We start from the raw sequence: 23,999 nt of genomic DNA on the forward strand, positions 1-23,999 counted from the left end.
TTTCTCAGAAAGAATTGCCTGTGGTACTTCAACAGTTTTTAAAAATTTTATTACATTTCTCATGCAGTTGAAATTTTAAATGAGATCTACTGTAAGGCACACTGTTAGCAGATGTCATCTTTTAAAATAGAGTATAGACACATCTAAGGAGGTATAATCTTTTAGATGGAAAGTAATTGCTATGAAAATCTTTCTATCATAGTGAAATCTGTATGAGGAAAATCGAACTCAATATAACAAACATTTATTGTGCAGCTACTATGTCCCAAGCACTGATGGGAGATACAGAGATGAGTAATTAGCCCACGATATCCACTTTTTGAGGTCGAAGCAACTGTACTCAGTGATGCAAATGGAATATACAGCAGCAGGAAATCAGCCCCTGGTGGCAACTGTGCTATAAATGAGGAGCTCAGTAAATATTTGTTGAAAAACTAAAGGGCTACCAACAGAGGTCCAAGCAAAGCCTTATGGGAGTATAGAGACCGGAGCCAAACTGGGTTTCACAGAAGTAATAAAGGTTTTGTGTAAGAGGCAGTATGTCTGTGGCCTCAGTGGTTGAGAGGGTTTTGATGAGTGGAGATGTAGGAAGAACTTCTGTCAGATAAGTAAAGCCAAGGAGGTGAGAGAGCTTCACAGACTTCTCAATGGCGAGTAATCTGATATGAATGGTTATCACACGGGGCAGATACACTAACTGAGGCCAGGCTGTAAAGGACTGTTCTAGAGCAGTGGGAATTTGCTATGGTACCCCGTGCTTCTCCTTGGTTTTACATGTTATAATTGCAGTTTGTTAACTGTTTGAACATCAGGTTTAAGTATTTGTTTCTCCTGTGAGGCTGTAGGCACCATGAGGGGAGGGACAATAACTTCAGTTGTACTGTGATGCCAGTGTGTGCCACAGGGTAGGCTCTCAAAAATAACTGTTGACTGGATGAATTATGCTTTCTCAGTTTCCCATTAACATTAAAGTATGTATGGTCATGTAGAGAAGTGGAGTCTCCTGATCATATTTTGATGAATTATATTTAAATGAAAATTCTATTTAGGGTGTGTTAGAGGTTTTCCTCTGCTGGTTAGCTATCTTGCCAGGGAGAAGAGATTTTAAAGAATGATGATGGGCTCTGGAAGTCCTGATGAAGAATTAGCACGTGCATGGGTCGGCAGAGGGAGAGCAGACATTTCAGCAGCATCTATGGTCTGCAGGCTAAAGCCCTGATGAGAAATCTGTTCCGCAAACACGTGCAAGTGTGGGCTGGTGCTCCTCCACCCACACTCCCTCAGTCATCAATGGAGAGAAAACAAATCTCGTTTGGAAAACAAACAAGCAATCAAGGATAAATGGGCAAAAATAAGATTTCTATGTTTCCATTTCATCTAACTTAGAGTAAAATCTTGACTTACTTGCAATACTTTTTTCAGCTTTTCAGGAGCTACATAGGACTTAAAACCTAACGTTAACAGTCTACCTGTCAAAACAAAAAAGCATTTAAATCCAGAAAAATGCACTGAACTCCAATTAAACTGTTACATGCTCTGCTTAAATTTTTTTTTTCTCATCTCAGCTGATCATGGCGGTACTTTGTGGCTGCAGCCAGGTCTTTTGCTTTATCAATCTGTTATCTATTTCTCCCTGATTGACCTACCGGTGATACAAAAGAGAGCCTTCTCCTTTTAGGGTCCTGAGTAGCTAAGTAACTAACATCTCTTAAACATAAACATACTGGATTATTGGTTATTGACCCAAATATCTCATGAACAATGACATCAGAGACTTATTCCATAGGCAATTCTATATGCTGGTTACAGTCTCTTACTTTAGTTTTAATGGAACAGGCTGGATCAATGGTCCCATGACTGACTCGTCCTCAGAGAAAAGTAGCACAGATGTTATCCTGGGAGGTCACTGCTTTTGTCTAAACAGCCCCTAGTGGCAGACATGCTGAGATGTGTGTAACATGGATATGGAACAAACAGAGAAATGGACCGACTGCATGTGGATATTTCTTCACAGTGCACATTTTTCTAGGCCTCCTGAGGGTGCCCTTACAACGTCAGAGACTCAGAAGCAACCATCTGGTTATTCTATTCCCTAATGTACTTCCTTGTATCTCCCTCAAAGTTTTAGCTTCTTATCCCACATGTTTTCCAAGCATTATTAGTAGAGCAAAAGATTTAAAAGCATTTTCTCAGAACAATTTCTAAAATCTCTTCCAAGTTTAAAACAAAGAAACCCCTCCTCCTCAATATGATGGCAGTGGATCATGTCTACTGAAAACCTATTTATATGGGGTGCTGTTAGGTACAAAAGATGTATTAGAAAGTTTGGTCTATACCTCGAAGCAAGACTGACATTTGCCCAAAGCACTCTGTGAAGTCAACTGTTACCAGAGAGTAGTTCAGATTCATTCCCAAGTTCCACACTGCATCAAGTATCTCACTCAGTAATACAAACTGTCAGGAATTATAAAATATAGAACACAAGCAAAGTGTCTGTTTTTTGTGTGTATCTTTTTCTGTCACACTGGAGATCAAAAGCAGGTGAAACGTTAACAGCAAAGGTATTTCAGAGTGATTCTGAAGAGGTTCTGTTTCTAAAAAGGTTCTATCTTTCTCTAAATAAGCCAATAAATGGCTTTTACTAGTCTCTACCTCCTCTTCCAAAGGTTGAGTCTACATTAACTTTGTGTTGCTTGATTTTGGGTGTTAGTATTATTTATTCTGTAATTTTAAAAAATCCATGCCCCCCTGAGTGGTTTGAGCAGTTGGAGCATGGGCTGGTGGACCAAAGGATCTTGGGTTTGATTCCTGGTGAAGGGCATGTACCTGGGTTGCAAGTTCGATCCTCAGCTCCAGTAGGTGTCATGTAGGAGGCAACCAATGGATGTGTCTCTCTCACATCGATATTTCTCTGTCTCCCTCCCTATCACTCTATAAATCAATGGAAAAATATTCTCGGCTGAGGATTAAGAACAATAACAAAAAGATACCTGAGCTACACTTTTATGTGCCAAATGCAATCTTATAAACTTTAAGAATATCTAAATATTTTCATTAAAGATAAAGTGAGTTATTTCTTTGACATCATGTGTATATTTTGTTGATACCTCAAATTGAAGGCATAAAAAAAAAAAAAAAAAGACAGAGGTTTACCACTTTCAAAAGTTGCAGCTATTAGATCCATGCAAGATTTCAATATTGCAGTGCAAACTGGACCAAGGTGGAACTTGCTTTTTGGTCAAATGAAACCACATGATGGGAAGGACAGGTGACTCACAGTGAACTGTGATGACGGTTGAGGCGACCATGCCTTTTTTGTCTGTCAGGGAGCATCTGTAGTCTCCTGTTGCGTTGCGCCTCACGTCTGTCAAGGTGTACGTATTTGAGCTTCTGATTCCTTCGGGCTGTCCCTTTTGATAGAGGCAAAACATTCTGTTATTACACTTGGTAGCCACAATAAGAACAGTTGTAGTGCTTGATGAAAATGACATTTTCTCAAAGGAGAATACAGTTTGTATTATCTGATTCCTGGAAAACTAATTGATATTGAGGAGCTAACTTACACTGTATTGATGATATCCATGTTATTGGTACATTGGATGAATGTTTTTTTTTAATTTTTCAATATTTTATTTTTATATTTATGTCTTGCCTGATTTGACAGAAAGAGACAAAACAATTTAAAAGAAAACATGCCGTATGTCCAAATAAAATGGAGAAAATGAAAGGTAGGAAAAAGGAAGGAAAAACAAAAGGAAAGTAGGAAGCAAAAAAAGGGGAGAAAGTAAAAGAGAAAACTAAATAAACAAATGGGGAAATAATCCATAACAAACAAAAAGATAAAAATATAGATGAACTAGGAATATATGTTAACCAAAAAAAATTGAGTACCAGTTATTGTTGCTAAAGCTAAGACAAGCATCTGGCTCCATGATCCCTGAGAGCCAAGGTGAAAACATAACTAGTTTCCAAATTGCATGTGCACATTAGACAAAAACAGTATGTCAATGTATTAGAAGAAACAACGTTGCCTGTCCACTCTGAAGTCTAAAAGAAGTGACCTAAACTAGTCTTCTGAGTAATGTGATGTAAACCCTACTGAGTAATGTGGCAGATGCCATTTGGAGACGCATCTTCGCAGTCAATGTGTCTCGAGTTGTACACGGCTTCTCTCAGTGGAAAGTGATGTCAAAGAGAAACTCAGGAGAAGCTATGGGAGAGCAGACAAGTGTCCTCAGATGGGTTGTCTCCTAGTCTCTCCATAACGCTATGACACATAGAACACATCCTACAAGAATCTTCCCAATGACCCTCTCTACATATCATTCCTTTCAGCTATGGTACTGATAAAACTTGAGAACGGGTGCTTCGAGACCATGTCCACTGGCAAGATATAGCCCCAGCTTTGGTCTGAGAAGCTAAATATAATCTACAACAGCTCCCTTCCTCCTCCGAGTTTGAAGCTGTGTTCAGGACGGTGCTGTGGTGGATCCAGAACCGGTATCAGAGCATGGGCAGCCATCTTCATTGTACAGGTAGCTGCTTCTAAAGAGCAGGTGTGCACTGTTTACTTGGATAATGAAATGTTTGAGGTTTTGTAATTATTTCCGGTGATCAGCTTTTTTCCTTGAAATCTCTTAATATTGGGATGGAGGGGGGAGGCAAGACCATTGGCAGATGCTGAAAAAGCTTTCTAAGGACATTCTACAGGTGTCCCTTGTCCCCGAGGAAAACATCCTTACTCCCTCACTCTGCCCAAGTACATTCAATCCTTGTTGCTGGCCAGCTGCCTAACAACAGGACAAAATGATAGTCCAACTCAAGTAATCATCCTTAAGCACTTACTGGTAAGTAAAACAGAAACTCCTGTGGAGGAGGGTTTCCATTTCCCAAGCATTTCAGAGTAATATTGTCCCCTTCTTTGATGGCACTTTTTGGTGGCAGCACTTGTATCGTTACCTGCTCCGTAGGATCTGCAAGAGTCACAGGTACGAGTTAAACATTTTTGTCAAGTACCAAATACCTCTGTACATACAACATAAATAACTCAATTATACACAATTGTCTCAAGAAGCTAGTAATGGTAATTACTTAAATGTATCTTTTTATAGAAGGAGTGAAGTTAACTGCTACTTGCTACCCCAAGCACTAATCTCTAATCTTGGTTAGAACAAACTACAAAGAGACCTTGTTACATGAAAACCAATTTCTTCTTGGCAAAATGTCTTCCACTGAGGTAGGAATGATCATAATTATTTTATGGATGCAAGACCGGTAGGAACAATCTCACTATATGATTTCATTACAGGGACATTTAACTATATTACATGAATCTTACAGTTCGGAAAGACCGGATCAGCGAGCAAAGTAGCTAAAGCTATTAGGCACCCCTGCACTCACATTACACAATAATACCTTATATTAAATAAAAAGATACATGAGCTAAATAATGCCAGCAAGACTTGGAGCATGCAGGAGAGTGGATCGGCTTTCAAAAAGATGAATGCCGTGAACTGAGGGAGACGCTTAACACAATCAACAGGACCGTAAGTAGATTATAATTCTCTTCTGTTCAGTGGAGCCAAGATGCAACTTTCATTCCATTTCAGTCAATTTTATGGAGAAAATAGGGCCAAAGGGTATTCTTTAGTGAGGCCACTGCTCAACAGCAGAATGCTGAAGAAATTAAAGGCTGACTGCAGTGGTCTGTATCTAACAAATATGAAATAAAAAGAGGTGGTGTTGGTGGTTATAAATCACTCACTTCCTAACTTAGCCACTTGTTATATACCTTGATAATGCAATAAACAATGAATTTCAAAATCATTTAATGCAAAGGTTTATTTTAGAGAACCTTTCCACCATGGAGGCATGTATCTGTATTTCCAGACCGGTAGCACTAAGCATTATCTGTGAAGACTTATTTCGCTATTAGCAATAACACAACAAATAAGTGGTCGATTTGGAGGCTTTCTTCCATCTCTTGCAGTCATTTATTTATATTTCGAAAATTAAAGTACAGAGGAAAAGAAAAAGACTTAGAAGGATTGTTATAGATTGCTTCTTTGCCTTTTCTTCATGCTTGGGCATCTCTGAATATTTACCCAGAATGTTCTGAGGCTGAACAATGATTCATTTAATATACTTTTTGTTCGTTTTTCTGAATTTGCCTGGGGTAGATCCCTGACCAGCAGTGCCTAGGAAAGTTGGAAAGTCAATTAAATTTGATTTTGTTCCCTACCGACTTTCCATTTCTGGGTCTTCCTAACTCTTTTACGTGGCCCTCTCTGACTAGTTTTGGCCTGTGGCTCATCAGTGAGGCACACGGCCAGTCAAGGCTGACACAACGGCTAGGGATCACGATCCTTTTGACTTCCTGCTCCATTTAAAACCTCCCCTCCTCAGTGTCCCCTTTTTAGTAGGCTCTCTGAGTATGAGAGGGTTGAAAGACTCAGTGGAGATCAGAGAGCTCACATAACACATTTTATTTTCCATAGTAACTTCCTTGATATCCACTAACATGCCTCAAACAAAGCTAATGATCTCTTGTACTTCCTTTGCCCCGACTTTAAATTTTACTGTCATTCTGCCAGTTTCCCTGGCTTTCTCTTTTGTCTTGTCATATCCACTCCATCACCCAGTCTTAATAATTAATAGTGAATATATTTGCCATGTGATTCTTCCCTTCAATTCCCACTAATGCTTCCCTAGGCCAGGTGTAAGTAACCTTCCTTCAAAAGCAATGCCAGCAAACTTCATTCAGCCCCTCACCTTGTCCTTTCCTGTTTTCTACTCCTTCATACACAGGGGTGGGCAAAAGTAGGTTTACAGTTATGAGTCTGTGAAACAGTTTATTCTTACATTATTACTTAATTATTGTATTTTTTGTACGAACAACTGTAAATCTACTTTTGCCAACCCCTGTGTATTTCCTCTAAATCAATTTTTAAGTAATGCTTTCACTGGTATGATGATATTCAAAACCCTCATGCATCCCTAACATGTAAGATTGAAATAAATATTTCCTAACCTGGTATCTGTTTTTCATCTCCCTACTCTGAACATGTCCCTACCTAATACACAAAAGAGCCTACTCAATGACTTTTCCCATCTCTCCACTTTATCCTTCTGTCCAGTCATTTATTAATTCATTAGCTAATAACTTTTTCTACAGGTACTAAGTGCTAGAGTTATAAAGGCAAAAGCAGCACAGTCCCTGCCTTCAATGACCTTTCAAGTTTTGATCACACCATACTTAACACTTAATACTGTAATAATGTGAACACTGTACATGATGTAAGCAAATTTGACAATCGCTATCCTTGAGCACCTGAGCCTTTAGGATGGTTCATCAGGTTCCTGCGGCACGTGGACCACTTGCAATCTCGCCTTGACAATTTCCTTCTGATGCTGGTGTCTTATTTCTCTGGTGAAGTAGTCAATTCCTTAAATGTCAGGACTGTATCTCAAACACCTTTGTGTTTTCACCATGAAGCCCAGCTGTGCATAAATGGTACCTTCCCCAAAACCATGCCAAATATGTCCCACACAGCCAGTTACAGTGAAACCATTTCCTTCAGTAAGACCAAGACGTCTCTGCTGACCAACTCCCCATGCCTGACACTCCCTTGCATTTCTGCTCTTTCTTGAGCCAACGTCCCATTCTTTATTACTCTTTTGATGTTCTTTCCTATCTTGTACTCCTGCACTTAAACCAAGAGAGCTTAGTTCTAACTAAATATTTTTGAACAAACAGAATTCTTCCTTCACTTACAGAAAGAATAGTTTGATTTTAGCTGTACATGAGGACATCTTCTCAATCATTGCTTTTGAATCAAGCTGATTTACATTTTCCAAGTTAGAGGCAAAATGACCCTTTATTGTTAGGGCAAGTGGAATTTCAGTTTTGTTCTTATATAAGGTTCCATACTTTAGGGAACCAAAATGGAAATGCAGATGGGTAAAAACTCTCTGAAGGCTCAAAGGGAATGCATGCCTTCCTCCAGAACAGATGTAGAAGTGCTAGGTTAGTCTACAATATCTGGCAGTACTACAAGAATTTTTGATGCATTTTTAAAAAATGAGAAAATTTTTTCTTGCCTATTTTAAAAAAGATATTACTATCTATATCTTTATGTGGGAATAATAATCATTTAGTAATAATGACAATAGTACTTAATAATGAACATTTAATGTGCAGTAAGTATGCTATTTTAGATTTGTGATTTCACTTAATCTCCACAATGACACTGAGTTAAGTGTTATATTTTTCCCAATTTGAGATAAGAAAGGTGAGACCTAGAGTATTTAAACTATTCTTCAAGAAACACACAGTAATTGGCACTGAACACTGACATGTTTGCTCCTCGTCATTAAATTATCTTGGCCTGTCTTACAGGCAAGAGCACAGCATTGGAGAGAAGAGTTCGAACCCAGTCTCTACAGCTAATTTAGAACAAGGTTCAGGGCCTCACTTAACTACTAAGTAAAATAATTGAGTTAGGCCACATGATCAAGAAGTTTCCTTTGTAGTCTACTATTTTCCAAATCTATGAAATAAACTTAAACACCTTGGAATATAACATCCTATTTAACTTATGCAATTGAGTTCATTAATAAAACAAATATTTTTATTGAAAGGGAAGTCCCTTATCTAGAAGACCAATCAGTCACTCATTCAGAAAACCATCAGATGGCATTTTGAACTCCTACACAGTGCATGGCTGTGTGCCAGGGCTGAAGACCACCAGAAGGGACAAGACTAATAGAGATCTTGTATTTAAGGAACTTAGCATCTAATAGAGCACAGAAAACAATGCTCATAAATAACAAAATAGAAAGTGAAAGATACCACAAGACATATAAGCCTTTATTCTTTAGGTCTTTCAATAAGAAAGTAATTTTTAGAGTGCTATGGAATAGGGGTAAGGGGTTGGAAGTAGAACCCAGAGATCACTAGGATTGGGACTTAAAAGATTGATAAGCATTTGAATGTTTTTTTCCTAATGCATTAAAATTGCATAATTATATGTTGAGTTACTTACAGTAGATATCAAAGACGGCTTGTTCAGAATGAACTGTTTTCTGGCCTGCTGGCCCATAATATGTCACAGAGCAGGCAAATGGCATTTGTATGTCCGCCTTGGTTGTCTTGTACTCCAGGGACGAGGTCATGGTATAGAGTTGAGTTACTGGGTCTATATCCTTTATAAAATTTATGACCACCGCTGAGGAAAACATAGAACACTAATGATAGGATCTTTCATCACACACACAAAAATCACAAATCTTAACTAGATGTCACAAACCTTTGAGGAGTGGTTTGTCCTTCTCAATGTATTTAACAGGTAGATTGGTAGGATGGCTTTTCAAAAACACGAATTGGAGGCAGAGGCAGAAATGGAGCCCTGGAGTCTGATTTCCCACTCCCTTTAATTAACTTCTAAAACATGCCACATACAGACATAATTTTCTCTGCTCTAGATGATTCTGCACAAGGGCTAAGAAGGTGTTAAAAAAATCACTTAAATGCCCTGGCTGGTTTGGCTCAGCGATTAGAGCATCGGTCGGTTGCAGTTTGTCCCCGGCTCTGGTTGGGTCCTAGAGGAGGCAGCCACTCGATGTGTCCCTTTCACATCGATGTTTCTCTCTCTCTCTCTCCCCCTCTCTCTCTCTCTCTCTCTCTCTCTCTCTCTCTCTCTCTTCCTCCCACTCTATCTGAACAAAACATGGGAAAATGTCCTTGGGTGAGGATTAACTAACTAACTAACTAACTAACTAACTAACTAAATAACTTAATGGCTACTTAAAGTAACAAAGCACCAAAGCACCGGGTCACAGATCAAAGGAGGGCAATCCATGTAGATGCAGAATAGCTTAAGGGATCCCTAGATAAGAGAAGTCCAAGCAGGTCATTGGAAGGTAGTGCCCACTTCATACCCACCTCCTTCAAGGGGTTGCAGCACTTTTCCACTCCTGTACCATGTGATGTTGCCATCTGGGTAACTGTCTTTTGAAATGCAGTCACCTAACTGCAAAATAAAAGGGGAAATGTTACTACCTTGGATTTTGTCAGAAGTCAATTTGGAAGCTCAGAATCCTCAGAGGATTTTAGACTTATCTCAAAGGTTTCCTGACCCATTCATTTTTCTAAGCACTGACTAAGGACTGAATAAATGCTCTCTTGTAAAAAACACACACAATGTTTCACACTTAAAATTATGGTATTTCCCATTTTAAAATATGCCATAGAAACTATTAATAAAACCACCTTCGTGGGAAAGCATTACCAACTTTATCTTGACATTATTTATCTTTACCGTGTACCATTAAATAACATAATGACATTAACACTGACTATTGCCATGGTTCGTGGATTTGCATGTGCAGGAATCATTACAGTGCAGCTACGTCTCCAGCTTCATACCACATACGTTCCCGACTACGTTACGTGTACTCACTACGATCTGTAACTCCCAACACTTTTCTTCAGGTGTGTTTTAATTTTAACACTTAATGTTTATAAAATAGTATTATGTGGGAAACTTTAATCTGATTCAAAGAATTCCAGACTTGGTTTCCCCCACAGACAAAGGATAATTGAGGTAACTTAGCTAATGCAATGGGGTCATTAGTCAACTGACATTCCTTCAGGACAGCCTCCATTGACTCTTTGCTCATGTGATCTTTCAAATCTGATCTTCTCACACTTATACTTTAACTTGCCAGAAGCTTAATTTGTCAAAAGAGTAAAGTCCAAATTCCCTACGTAACATAGAAGGCCTATCATGACCCAGCCTCTCCTTACCTCTCCAGATGTACCTCCAACTTTGCTCTCTTCCCTAAGATTCAGCAAAGCAGATAACTTGATGTTTCCCCCAAAACATTCTCTTTCACATCTGGGGAAAATCCACTCATCTTTCATGACTCCATTAAGTATTCAGTTCATTCAAATAAGAAAAACATGCCTCTTTTAACTCTCGTCCCCCCTCTCTTCCTTCGGAAATGTCATCGCCTTCCTTTGTGACTCCGCTCGCCTTATGCTGGCTTCCTGCCTGGCATCTGCCACACAGTCGACTACACAAGAGGCAACTTTATCTCACTTGTCCTGGCGCCTGAGGCCAGGAGAGGGCATTTAGGACTAGGCTGTATTAAGGCAACTAATCAAAAACAAGTTCTTACCTTTGTTAGCTTCTCTGTTTCAAGAAATGGTGCTTTGCTAACAATTTCAGGTTTCGATGGTTGCTCTAAAGTTAAGCGGAGAAAGGTTTTAAGTACACATGCAAGAATAAAAGGGTGTGATTGGGCTTATAAAAAATAATTCATTTACTCAAAGTAGAAAATCAGGCAACAAACATATAGATTTCCTATAGAATATGTAATTATAAAATTTAGTTAGTCCGCCCCCTTCAAATATTGGCTTTATTATGTTAAATATTATTTTAAATGCTTGTAACTCCTCTGGAATAAAATATCAATGATGTTTTCTGGACACTTTAGAAACAATAAATATGGATTTGATAGTGGAACAGAGGGCAATGTACTAAACAGGATGTATTATCTCCCATTGATTACCATGTCTACTTATCAATAGCCTCCAGCTCCTTAAAGGGAGACCTGAATCCACCTGAATCAGCCTCTCAGGGGTGCACCTTTAAAATGCAGACTTCTGCATACTACCTGGCCAAAGGAATCAGAATCTCTGGGGAGAGATTCCAATAAATCTACATTTATAACAAGTTCCGTAGGGAATTCTAGGGCACAATAAAGTTTAAGAATTATTGCTCCAGAATCATGAGAAATACAAAGTTAATTAAGGATACAGAGGCCCAAGTTAAACCTTATCTTTTAAGTGAAGTTACATTACAAAACTATAAATGTGGTGAAATCATTCAAATCTGGAACCCGAGATAATGGACAGAGGCATTTTATTTTATTTATTTATTTTTTTAATCTTTATTGTTGAACGTAGAATGTATTACAGATGTTCCACATTTTCCCCCCATTGACCCCCTCCTCCCCCCTACCGCCCCCCTCCCACCTTTTCCCACACTATTGTCTGTGTCCATTGGTTATGCATATAAGTTCTTTGGTTTATTTCTTCCCACTCCCAAACCCCTTTCCCTTTGAGGTTTGTCAGTCTAGCAATGAATTTGTACTTCTTAATCCTTCACCTTTTTCACCCATTCCCCCAACCCCCCTCCCATCTGGCAACCAACGAAATGTTCTCTGTATCTATGAGAAAGTTTCTGTTCTACCTGTTCATTTTGTTTGTAGATTCCATTGTTGATAGATATGTATTCATTGCCATTTTGTTTGTTCATATATTTTATCTTTTTCTTCAAAAAGACCCTTCATCATTTCATATAATAACGTTTTGGTGGTGATGAACTTCTTTAACTTTTTCTTGTCTGGGAAACTCTTTATATGTCCATCAATTCTAAATGACAGCTTTGCAAGATAGAGTAATCTTGGTTGTAGGTTCTTTTTTTTTTTATCCTCACCCGAGGACATTTTTCCATTTTTTTGTTCAGGTAGAGTGGGAGGGAGAGAGAGGAACAGAGAGAGAGAAACATCGATGTGAAAGGAACACATCGAGTGGCTGCCACCCGCACAACCGACCAGGGCCGGGGACAAACTGCAACCGAGGTACGTGCCCTTAGCGGGAACCGAACCCGGGTCTCTCAGGACCGCAGGCCGACGCTCTAACCGCTGAGCCAAACCGGCCAGGGCGGTTGTAGGTTCTTGCTTTTCATCACTCTGAATATTTCTTGCCACTCCCTTCTGGCCTGCAAAGTTTCTTTTGAGAAATAAACTGACAGCCTCATGGGAACTCCCTTGTAAGTAACTAGCTGCCTTTCTCTTGCTGCTTTTAAGATTCTCTCTCTGTCTTGAACCTTTTGCATTTTGATGATGACATGTCTTGGTGTGGGCCTCTTGGGGTTCATCTTGTTTGGGACTCTCTGTGCTTCCTGGACTTGTATGTCTGTGTCCTTCACCAAGTTAGGAAAGTTTTCTGCCATTATTGTTTCAAACAGGTTTTCGATTTCTTGTTCTCACTCTTCTCCTTCTGGCACCCCCAAGATGCAAATGTTGGCGCACTGGAAGTTGTCTCAGAGGCTCCTTACACTATCCTCATTTTTTTGGATTCTTTTTTCTTTTTGCTGTTCTGATTGGGCATTTTTTGCTTCCTTATATTCCAAATTGATGGTTTGCTTCTTGGATTTACATACTCTACTATTGAATCTGTGTAAATTGTTCTTTATTTCAGTTAATGCCTCCTTCAATTCTGACTGTGCATCCATCATTTCTGACTGGTCCTTTTTTATGCTCTTGAGGCCCTCCCTAAGTTCACTGAGTTCATTGAGCATCCTTATAAGCAGTATTTTGAACTCAGCGCTGTTAGGTTGCTCATCTCCATTTCGCTTAGTTATTATCTTGGGGGTTTGTTCTGTTCTTTCATTTGAGACCTGTTTCTTCATCTCCTTATTTTGGCTGCCTCCCTGTGTTTGTTTCTGTGTATTACTTAACAAGCAGCATGGGGCTAGCTGAGACCAGATGCTGCTCATTTGAAAGAATTTAGGAAAAACCAGAAGCAGGATCCAAGACAGGCCAATCCTATGGTTAAGCAACTGGCAACAGCTTGGGTGGGCCTGAAAGTTGGGTGGGGCAGGGCGGGGCGGGGCCTCAGGGAGTCAGCAGGGCGGGGCTACCAGTGTGAGCCAGGTTGCTGGAGTCCCAGATACGGTGGCTGTCTGCTGCCCCAGGGAAGGTCTCACCAAAGGAACAAAGGCCTCTGACAGCACGTTTGTCCCGGAGAAAGGCCCCTCTCCAGCCCTCGCTCCAGTGTCAAACAGCTCAGTTCTTCCCTGTGTGTCTCTGGCGCCCCTCGAGCTGCCTCCCCTCCGAGCTTAGAGGGAGAGAGTCCGATAAGTCCGTGCGCGGGCCCTTTAGGGAGCTGCCTGGGGCTCCAGCCGCTTCAGCCTCCCTGAGCCTCAGTTCCCGCTGGTTTTTCCAGCCAGAAGTTATGGGGATTCTCTTCCTGGCACTGGAACCCTGAGCGGGGCACCTGGTGTGGGACGGGGACCCCCTCAGTCCTCAGGAAGGACTTTCCTAGCTGACGTATCCTCCTGATTTTTATTCGCCACATGTGGGTGTGGAACCAGCAGGTCTCCGCCCCTCCTACCAGTCTGGATGTGGCTGCTGCTTTAATTCCGTAGTTGTACGACTTCCATTCAGCTTGATTTCAGGCGGTTTTGAATGATGGTTGTTCTGTAGTTTAGTTGTAACTTTGATGTGGTTGTGGGAGGACGTGATACCATGTCTACCTATGCTGCCATCTTGACCGGAAGTCCAGAGGCATTTTAAATACAGGAAAGTCTGTAAACTAAAATTCTAATAGAAGCATTGGAAGAATTGGTTAAAAATTTCAGCAACAAGGTAGTAGTATTTAAGCATATTTTAAGTTATTTTATTCTTAGTGGCTAGTTTTCCAGCATTGATGGAATTTTGAAGTTGTAATTAGCTCTAACCATCAGCCTAAAGATAATGAAGATTGCCTTGTTGGCACTGATTTTAGTGAGTTGCATGGAGCCGAATTATTCTCTTCTCATATGCATAGACGGATAAAAACAACCAGCTATTCTTTCTTTTATAGCCTTATTGTTTATCATCTCCAATACTTATCATTTTGATTACCAAACTAATCTAAATTGGCTGTTGCATAATTATTACTCAATCTGGATTTCAGCTATCAGACATGCTACCTACGTAGACCATCACAGAAAACAAAGATGAAGAGTCATTGGAGTAGCAAAATGAATACTACCAAGACTATGTGTGAAACAATGTAAACTTCTTCAGGTTACTATTGAGAGTTAAATTTCCCTTTGCAAATATTTTTTATATTACAAATTAGAATAATGAATAATAATAATAAATCTGCCTATTGTGGAACTCATGCACTTTAATTATAGGAGGGCCTATTTACTACTAACTCTACAAATATAATTCTCCTAATACAATTTCACAAGGGTGATTATCTCTTTTCTAAATACAAAGATTAGAAATAAAACATTAAAAAGATATAAAAATAGCCCTGGCCAGTTTCTCAGTGGTTAGAGCATTGGCCCATGGAACAAAGAGTTGTGGGTACAGTTCTGGTCAAGGGCACGTACCTCAGTTGCAGTACCCTGGCCCTGATCAGGATCGTGTGGGAGGCAATCAATCCATGTGTCTCGCTCACATCGATGTTTTTCTCTCTCCCTCTCTCTCTCCCTCACACTTTATCTGAAGATAAATGGAAAGATATCCTTGGGTAATGATTTAAAATAAATAAATAAATAAATAAATAAAAAGATCAAAAAATAAAAAAAGAATAGAAAGGCATGACAAAGACCACTACATTAACATAAACAGGAAGCGACATCTGACCCCCTGATTATTAAAAATGTGACCAAAGAAACTTTACAAAACTGACAAAAATTCAATATAAATGGTGACTTCAGTGAAACACGGTGGGGGGATTTAAGCCTTCAGTACATCAGTAAGCCTTAGTGTGATCACTATTCTAATATAATGTCATTATGTTCATAATTATAATTCTGAGTTATTGCTGAAACATTAAATCTGTTCAGAATTCATGTTTGAATGCAAATGTAATACATTTGAAAGAGGGCTGCAACCAAAATGTTCAAACATAACAAAAATTCTTGGGGCTTGAGTAGGTCAACAAAAATTCTTTGGTTAACTAAAACCAGTAATTTAGTAACACCTGTCTGAGAGCTGAAGGGAGGGAAGATATTAAATTTATTTATGTGGCCAATCAAAGAGTCAAAATTAACAAGAAAAACACGCTTGCTTGTTTTGTTTGTTTGCTTTTCCTTCAGTAGTATCTATGCCTGGACTACATGGAAAGATATGAAAAATCCTCTGAAAGAAATGAGGCCCTGAATACAGAATGAGGGTAGGCAGCTTGGCTAAGTCTCACTACTTTCTAGTTCACCAAAATCATACACCTAAACAACCAGGAACATACTTCCTCTTATGTAGAATATAGTTCTCTCCTTTGCCTTGTAAACCCCGTGATGTTTTATTAATTCACATAAGATCATAAACACTTGGCCATATGTAAAGACCAACTTCCATTAATATTTTCAAAAATTTATTCTTATTTCAATAAAATGACTGTGACAAACCCAGGGAAACTTGCTGAAAGGATGCTTAAACTTTAGTCCTCTTTACACTGTTATTCATTCATCTTTCTGTTTTGGAGACTGAACCACAGTGGGTATTGTGGAAGTAATGGTAATACCTATTGCATTTATTTGAGTTATTTTTTCTTCAAGCTTTTGTTTCAAACCTTCTGTATTAACTGTATATTGTGTATGTAATTTTCTTTTATATTAGCTTGTAACAATCGATGGGTATTAGTTGGAAGACCATAAAAGAGGACACACATACTATTTTAACAAAATTGCATATTGATTCCAAAGTGTTTTAAAAAGAACTTTACATGAATTATATCTTAATATGATTCAAGGATTCATAACCAAGTATAGAACTGAAAGAAAAAAGTCATGCCTCAAATTTATTTGCATTATTAAAGTAATTTTGAAAGGGTCTCATAGCCTAGTGAGGATCGAGTGATAAATGCAAAACCACACTAGATCACCCATAGATACAGAGTTATCTATATCTAGCTCACTTTGATGTGGGAGGAGTGCAAGAGAAGACAGGTGCACTGTTACGTTGATCCAGGAAAGCTTCTCTCAGTACTTTGTTAGCAATCACCCCTCATAAATCCTGATGTACTTTAAGTAAACCATTGTGAGCATGGAAGGAGCTTGTTTTCCTCATGAAATAGGAAAGTTTTTTTTTCTTTCTTTCTTAATTTAAAGACTCAAAATGAAATATGCAATGTAGGTCTCATTTGTTAAATAGGTCATTTTCCACTTCCTTCATTGAAACAAAGTATCTGTAGGTAGACTGACTTTCTCAGGGAGGTAGGAGGTGGAAGGCTCAATTCTGATAAAACATGGAGAACAGTCTCCAAAAGCAAGCTCTCAAATAACCGTGAGGAAAACCAGCACCACCCATCACTGAAGGAGAGCTGGCTCAGGTGCACCAGACTCCATGTCATGGGAACAGTCTTTCTTTGAAAATGACAGACACCAGAGTATAAGAAGTTGGACAAATGAGCCCAGTAGTTTTCAAACACTTTTGTAGAGGTGCAGCTCTTCTTCCTCTCCTCTTTCCTCCCCTGAACAAACTATCACAGGAAAAACTTTGAAATACTGGGCAGGTGGAATTTTAGCCGACAGTAGCATGTCCTCGCCTTCTCCACTCTCTAGGATTGTCAAGAGGATCCTAGGAATACAACGGGAAAACTGGAAAGGAGGAAGTGAAACTGTCATTATTTGCAGATGACATGATATATTATAATAGAAAAGACTTCATCAAAAATCTCCTAGACTTAATAAATGAATTTGGCAAAGTAGCAGGATACAAAATTAATGTCAAGAAATCAACGGCATTCTTATACACCAATGATGAACTCACAGAAAGAGAAACTAAAAAACAATCCCATTTACCATGATGGCAAAAAATTTAAGATACCTAGGAATAAACGTAACCAAAGAAATAAAGAACCTATTTGCAGAAAACTACAGGACATTGAAAAAAGAAATAGAGGAAGATATAAAAAAGTGGAAACACATACCTTGTTCATGGATTGGAAGAATTAACATCATTAAATGTCCATATTACACAAAGCAATCTATAGATTCAATGCAATCCCCATCAAAATACCAATGACATATTTCAAAGAACTAGAAAAAATACTTCAAAAATTCATATGGAACCAAAAAAGACCCTGAATAGTCATAGCAATCTTGAAAAAGAAGGACAAAGTAGGTGGTATCACAATATCAGATATCAGGTTATACTACAAAGCTACGATAATCAAAACAGCCTGGTTCTGGCACAAGAACAGGCATATAGACTAGTAGAACAGAACAGAGAACCCAGAAATGGACCCAAGACATTATGCTCAATTAATATTTGACAAAGGTGGCAAGAGCATACAGTGGAGTAAAGACAGCCTCTTTAATAAATAGTGTTGGGAAAATTGGACAGCTACATGCAAAAAAATGAAACTAGACCATCAACTTACACCATATACAAACATAAACTCAAAACAGATAAAAGACTTAAATGTGACCCATAAATCCTAGAAGAAAATGTAGGCAACAAAATTTCAGACATCATACGCAGCAGCAGAATTTTCACTGATACATCACCTAAGGCAACAGAAACAAAGGAGAAAATGAACACATGGGACTACATCAAACTCAAAAGCTTCTGCACAGCGAAAGATACAATCATCAAAACGGAAAGGCTACCCACTGTATGGGAGAGCATAATTGCCAATTATATATCAGATAAGGGGTTAATTTCCAATATATATAGAGTGCTCATACAACTCTGCAAAAGGAAGACAAAGAACTCAATTAAAAAATGGGCAGAGGAGCTGAATAGACACCTCTCCAAACAGGACATACAAATGGTCAAGAGATATATGAAGAAATGCTCAACATCACTAATCATCAGAGAAATGCAAATTAAAACAACAATGAGGTATCACCTCACACCTGTCAGAATGGCCGCCATAAACAAATCATCAAACAACAAATGTTGGCGAGAGTGTAGAGAAAAGGGGACTCTAGTGCACTGCTGGTGGGAATGCAGACTGGTGCAGTCACTATGGAAAACAATATGGTGTTACCTCAAAAAATTAAAAATTGAATTGCCATTTGACCCAGTGATACCACTTCTAGGAATATACCCTAAGAAGCCTGAAACACCAATCAGGAAGAATATATGTACCCCCATGTTCATAGCAGCACTATTTACAATAGCGAAGATCTGGAAACAGCCCAAGTGTCCATCAGTGGACGAATGGATAAAAATGCAGTGGTACATATAGCAATGGAGTACTATGCAGCGGTAAGAAAGAAAGATCTCTTATCCTTTGAGATGACATGGAGGGACCTGGAAAGTATTATCCTAAGTGAAACAAGCCAAGCAGAAAAAGACAAATACCACATGATCTCAATTATTTGTGGAATATAAACAACATAACAGTCTGAGGAATAGGATAGACCCAGAGATGTGGAAGTAGGGTACAGACTGACAACCCTCAGAAGAGGGTGTGGTGGGGGGAGGGAAGAGATAAACCACAGAACTTATATGCATGTATGCATAACTAATGGACATGGACAACAAAGCTGGGGATGGGTGGGGGGATGGGGAGGAGGGTGTCAATGGAGTAGAAAAGGAGAAACATCTGTAACAAAAATTAAAAAATAAAAGAAAAAAGAAAAAACTGGCATCTAATTCAAAGAACTTATTTTCCTGAAGAGAAGGAGGAGGGACTCAGAGCCCCAGACTAGTGAAGTGACTGGACCAAGGTGAGAAGTTTGCAGCATATCTAACGAAGCCAGGTCTCCTGGTGACCAGTTCGGTGATTTTTCCATCACAGCACTGACAGCCATTGGGCAATCTGGGTGCCCATTTGACCTCTTAGACCTTTGCACAATGACTGAATGAATCTTTGGAAACTTTAAAAGGTCTATTCTTCCTTTTAAATGGTACTAACTTCAAATGTGCATTCAGTGCAAACATAGTTTGATTTGGATGCCATTCAATGACAAAATAAATAAATAAAGAAAAGCCATGTTAGTGGTGACAAAGCACATGATTTATTGTGATCTGGGCTGCTTTATGGAAATGGTTTCTTACATCTGAGGTACAGGTTAAAACTAAAACAAACAACCCTACATCAGAGGTAACAAAGTCATCAGTCATGGCTCCTACTTTGAATAAATGCAATTTGACTTTGCCCATGAGGACGGCACTCTGCAGCAAGCTGATCTGGGATTCGTCCATGTTAACTACATTCAGTTTTGTGGTACACTGTGCAGGTTGCTAGGTGATTTGACAGAAGGAAACAGAGGAGTGATTTATGAGCCTGGTAACTCTTAAGTGACTGCAATATATACATGCACAGAATGTAAGCCACCCTGTCACAGCTGCTGTTGGCTTCATGAAAAGTGACCTGAAGTAAATTTATTATTTTTAAGAAAGCAAAGACCCTATATGCTCTTGCAAACATTTTCTTTATCATGAGCTGTCCTGTTCATTTGACGAGACGTGCAGTGTCCCACGGTTTCTAGTATAAAACTCCATTTTCAAGAGTGTGTAACTTGTCTGTTTAAATTCTCCCTGGCCCAGAGCCTGGAATGCAAATTCTGTTTCTGAGAATCACTTTGTTTTCAACAACATTCAAAAGAGCAGGGGTTAGGGGGGCTGAGGGTATGTGTGTGTGAGTTTGTTTTCACAATCATAGAAATCCTCTGTATTCCAAAATGACTTACAAATTTTATCTAATCAGACAAACTGAAGCTTTTTTTCCCAGATTGCTGTATGGCATTAAAAAAAAAAAAAAAAAAAAAGAGTACAGTCTAAAAATTGCCACAAATGGAACGACCTGGAATTTCCAAATACAGGATGCAGAAGATTATTTGGGGTGTTTAATAGAAGGGGGCATGACTGACAAGCACTTGATCGGTGGTTTGATTCCTAAAATAACTGAGAAGAGTGGAGGTTTCTGGCAGGTGCCTCGAAAGGAAGAGGTAATCAACTGAAACACGTCATATGCGTTTACAAGTTTCTTCTGGAGAACAAAGGTTTCCTTTGACAGTATACGCTCTCTTTGAATCCATGTCATGAAGCCCACAGGAGCTTTGAAGTCCATATAAATGCTTAAGGGACAGTCCTACTTAGTCTCATCAGCTACTACATGAGCAACAGGAAAAATCCAGCTTACGTGCTGTAGCAGCTGGGCCCTCTGGGTTCTTTTCTTCCCTATTTATTCTAATAAACTCTAGGTGCTTTCAAGTCATCAGACAGCAGAGGGAAAAACCTGAAAAGTGAGACCTTCTTCCCTAATTAAAAAGACTAGCACCCTGAAACTTTTGAGACTCATTTTATTCCTGTATTTTCTAAAACGATGATGTAACAGGAGTGGGACTTTTTATTTGACTATTAAAAGATAAAATACTTTAATTAGAATTTCTCAAGTCACTCATTTGCGTATTATTTGCACAGTAAGATTAACGCTGTGTTATCCTTGGGCAATGTGACCTTGCCGTAGGGACGACAGTGGTTACTCCAGTTTCTTCCACATACTTCTCTTCTTCTAATTCTGCTGTGCGTTTTCCCCTTCTTGCTTTCTTCAGAATGTGGCAAACTTTAATTTAGGGCAATTATATAAACCAACTGAACAGTTTGAAGAAATAAATCAGCAGGCATTAAAGGTTAATTGTGTGTGTGTGTGGGGGGGGTTAAATACACACAATCACACCCACACCCACACACACATAAAACGTAAATCTCTAGACCACAAGATAGTTTGGATTTTGCCTGTATTTTATTGTTTTCATATATCAAAATTCTGCCTAACACATATATATGTATGCATGACATGTATGATTATGTGTGCACATCATGTACCTCTGTACATAACCGAGAAAATTTCTTTGTACATGTCAGTAAAGTTTAAAGATCACAGTTCAGTTATCACTTAGTAGTACTGCAAATCACAGGAAATGTTACCCGACAAAACAACAGAGTATTCTTTGCGTCCCTCAGTGCAGAAAGTCCTAGTTGAATCTCGGGTTTTTTGTTTTCTGCACTGACAGCACGCACGAGAATAAGAAATCCTACAGCTGCCTGCTTGTGGAGACCCTACAGAGAGTTTTCTTCTTTCTCAAGAACGGTCTCTAGTACCGGCCGTCAATCCTACTGAGCACGCACACTGCAGACTACTTACTGAACACCTTGACTATCGTGGGCGCCTCGTACACGTCGTCCTCGGTCACCAGCATGCACACAAATCTCTTTTCATCGCTGATCCTCGCATTGCTGATGGACAACGTGTAGTTTTCCGAGAGGCTCAGTCTGTCTTTGTATTCTGGTACGTCGTCGTACTGCACGCTCTTCTTCGTGGAAGACCTGAAGGCAATAAATACTGGGGAGCCGTCGGGTTTTTCCTAAAGATTAAAATAACAATGCATTTTACTTTTTAAATTTATCTTCATTGTTGAAAGTATTACAATACATTTTAAAAACAAGCATATTTGGATGTTTCAGGATCACATCCAGGGTAATAAAATTTCCTTGGCTCTAAAATTCCACCAATATTTATAGTTGTGTCCAAGAAGAATAATTTTGGATACAAGCCTCCCATAAATCTTTGGCTACCGAGAATTTCTCTTCATGAGAGAAACTGTAAGTTATTTTACAGGTATCAGCTTAAATATCTGGGCAAAGCTCTAGGAATCTGAGCTTTTCCTGCATCTGAAGGGCAGAATTAGTGACTGTTTTAAAACTGACAAGAGCTGGCCCCGTGTCTCATATAAAAGAAAAAAATAGTTGTAAACAAACATACAGATGCACAAAACGACATTCAGCTAACCATCGCACCTAGCATACACCTACCTGACCTGCAAACATGCATTTAGCAATCATGGGCAATCTCTTCTGCACAGTCCTTACTTCAATCCACATACTTTAAATGTCCATACTTTTCAGTTTCAGCCAAAACCCACACAGCTGACCTTTACATACAGCATACTTTAATGACTCTTCACGGAGGAGCAGTATTTGCCCTTGTGAAACAATCACGTCCATTTAGCAATAGAATCAGATTAATCACTGAAATCCACAGTGTTGCTACCTGAGTCATAAAACTTAGCTCCAAGGGCTTTCATATAAAAGCTTATTATCAAAATAAAATATAATCTAGGCATACACAGCTACGCCAAAAGCACTGAGACATATAATTCATTTCTTCCTCTGCTCCCACAAGAATTCTCTTACCTACTAAGGAATTTAATCAAAAGTAGGGGGAATCTCTCTTCTACTTACCTCACAAGACCTTTGAGAAAATAAGATATGATAAAACATTTTAAAGTGCATGGCAAATTTCAAGGCGTTCCATTTTAAAAAGTTAGTAATACTTATTACTGTTCTGGACTAAATATTTATGTGCTCCCCAAATCCATGTCAAAGTCCTAGCCCCCAGTGAGTTAGTCTTTGGAGGTGGAGCCTTGGAGGGGTGGTTAGGGTTAGACCAGGTCCTGGCAATGGTGCCCTCACCATGGGATGAATACCCCGTAAGAAGGGTGAGAGACGCGCTGCCGTCTGTCTCTCCATGAGAGCACAGAGACGAGGTTATACGAGCACATAGCAAAATATCAGCTTGTGGGAGACTATTTGCATGGCATCCATTTTGCTAAAATCTGCTCTGCCATCTCCTGCCCCAAGGCAGGATACCTCTGTATACAATGTTTCTGCATTCCTTTAAGTAACCATTTACTCCGGGATATTTACTTGAAATTGCTTTGGGGTGGTTACCACAAACTTATCGCTTGGCAACAAATGTTCTTGTTTTTCTGCTTCTTGCCCTATATATTGTGTGGATCTCCCCAGAATAAACGAGACTTGATCAGAGCCCTGTCTTGTCTTCATTTCTCCTGTCTCTTGTCCCTCCTCATCCTCACTCCCCCTCTAGAGTCCTCGTTGCTCGACCTGCCGGACGGGTCATCAGCTGTCTATAAATCAGAAGGAGGACCCCCACCAAGGGTCGCATGCGCCAGCCAGCACCTTGATCTTGGACTTCTCAGCCTCCAGAATGGTCAGAGATAAATATCTGTTGCTCAAGTCCATGTCTCTGGTATTTTGTTATAGGGGCCCACCCTAATGCAATTAGGAAGCTAATCTTTGAGTTCAAATGTTTTAGTTGGTTGAATATATGAATACATCAATAATATTCTCCTTAAATCTTAAATTTGTCACAGGTTTACAATGCAAAGCCTTGCCCTAAATCATTTCTCTTTGAGAGAAATATGTTAGACCAGTTCCTTAAATTTGTTTGT

The 23,999-nt window shown here is 39.2% G+C and overlaps 1 protein-coding gene across 2 annotated transcripts in view; it reads right to left on the reverse strand.

Moving 5' to 3' along the window:
* The window catches only part of ALCAM (activated leukocyte cell adhesion molecule), a 202,067-nt gene that overhangs the window by 31,955 nt on the left and 146,113 nt on the right, over positions 1-23,999 (reverse strand). For both annotated transcript variants that reach the window (XM_036242876.1, XM_036242875.1), the window contains exons 3-8: positions 21,893-22,112; positions 11,182-11,246; positions 9,944-10,031; positions 9,045-9,227; positions 4,846-4,973; positions 3,278-3,410 (exon numbers count right to left, since the gene is read on the reverse strand). In XM_036242876.1, the coding sequence (XP_036098769.1) occupies positions 3,278-3,410; positions 4,846-4,973; positions 9,045-9,227; positions 9,944-10,031; positions 11,182-11,246; positions 21,893-22,112 (817 nt within the window). The remainder of the gene's footprint in view (positions 1-3,277; positions 3,411-4,845; positions 4,974-9,044; positions 9,228-9,943; positions 10,032-11,181; positions 11,247-21,892; positions 22,113-23,999) is intronic.

This window comes from Molossus molossus, unplaced genomic scaffold (assembly GCF_014108415.1).
Source record: "Molossus molossus isolate mMolMol1 unplaced genomic scaffold, mMolMol1.p scaffold_m16_p_5, whole genome shotgun sequence".
Taxonomy (NCBI): Eukaryota; Metazoa; Chordata; class Mammalia; order Chiroptera; family Molossidae; genus Molossus; species Molossus molossus.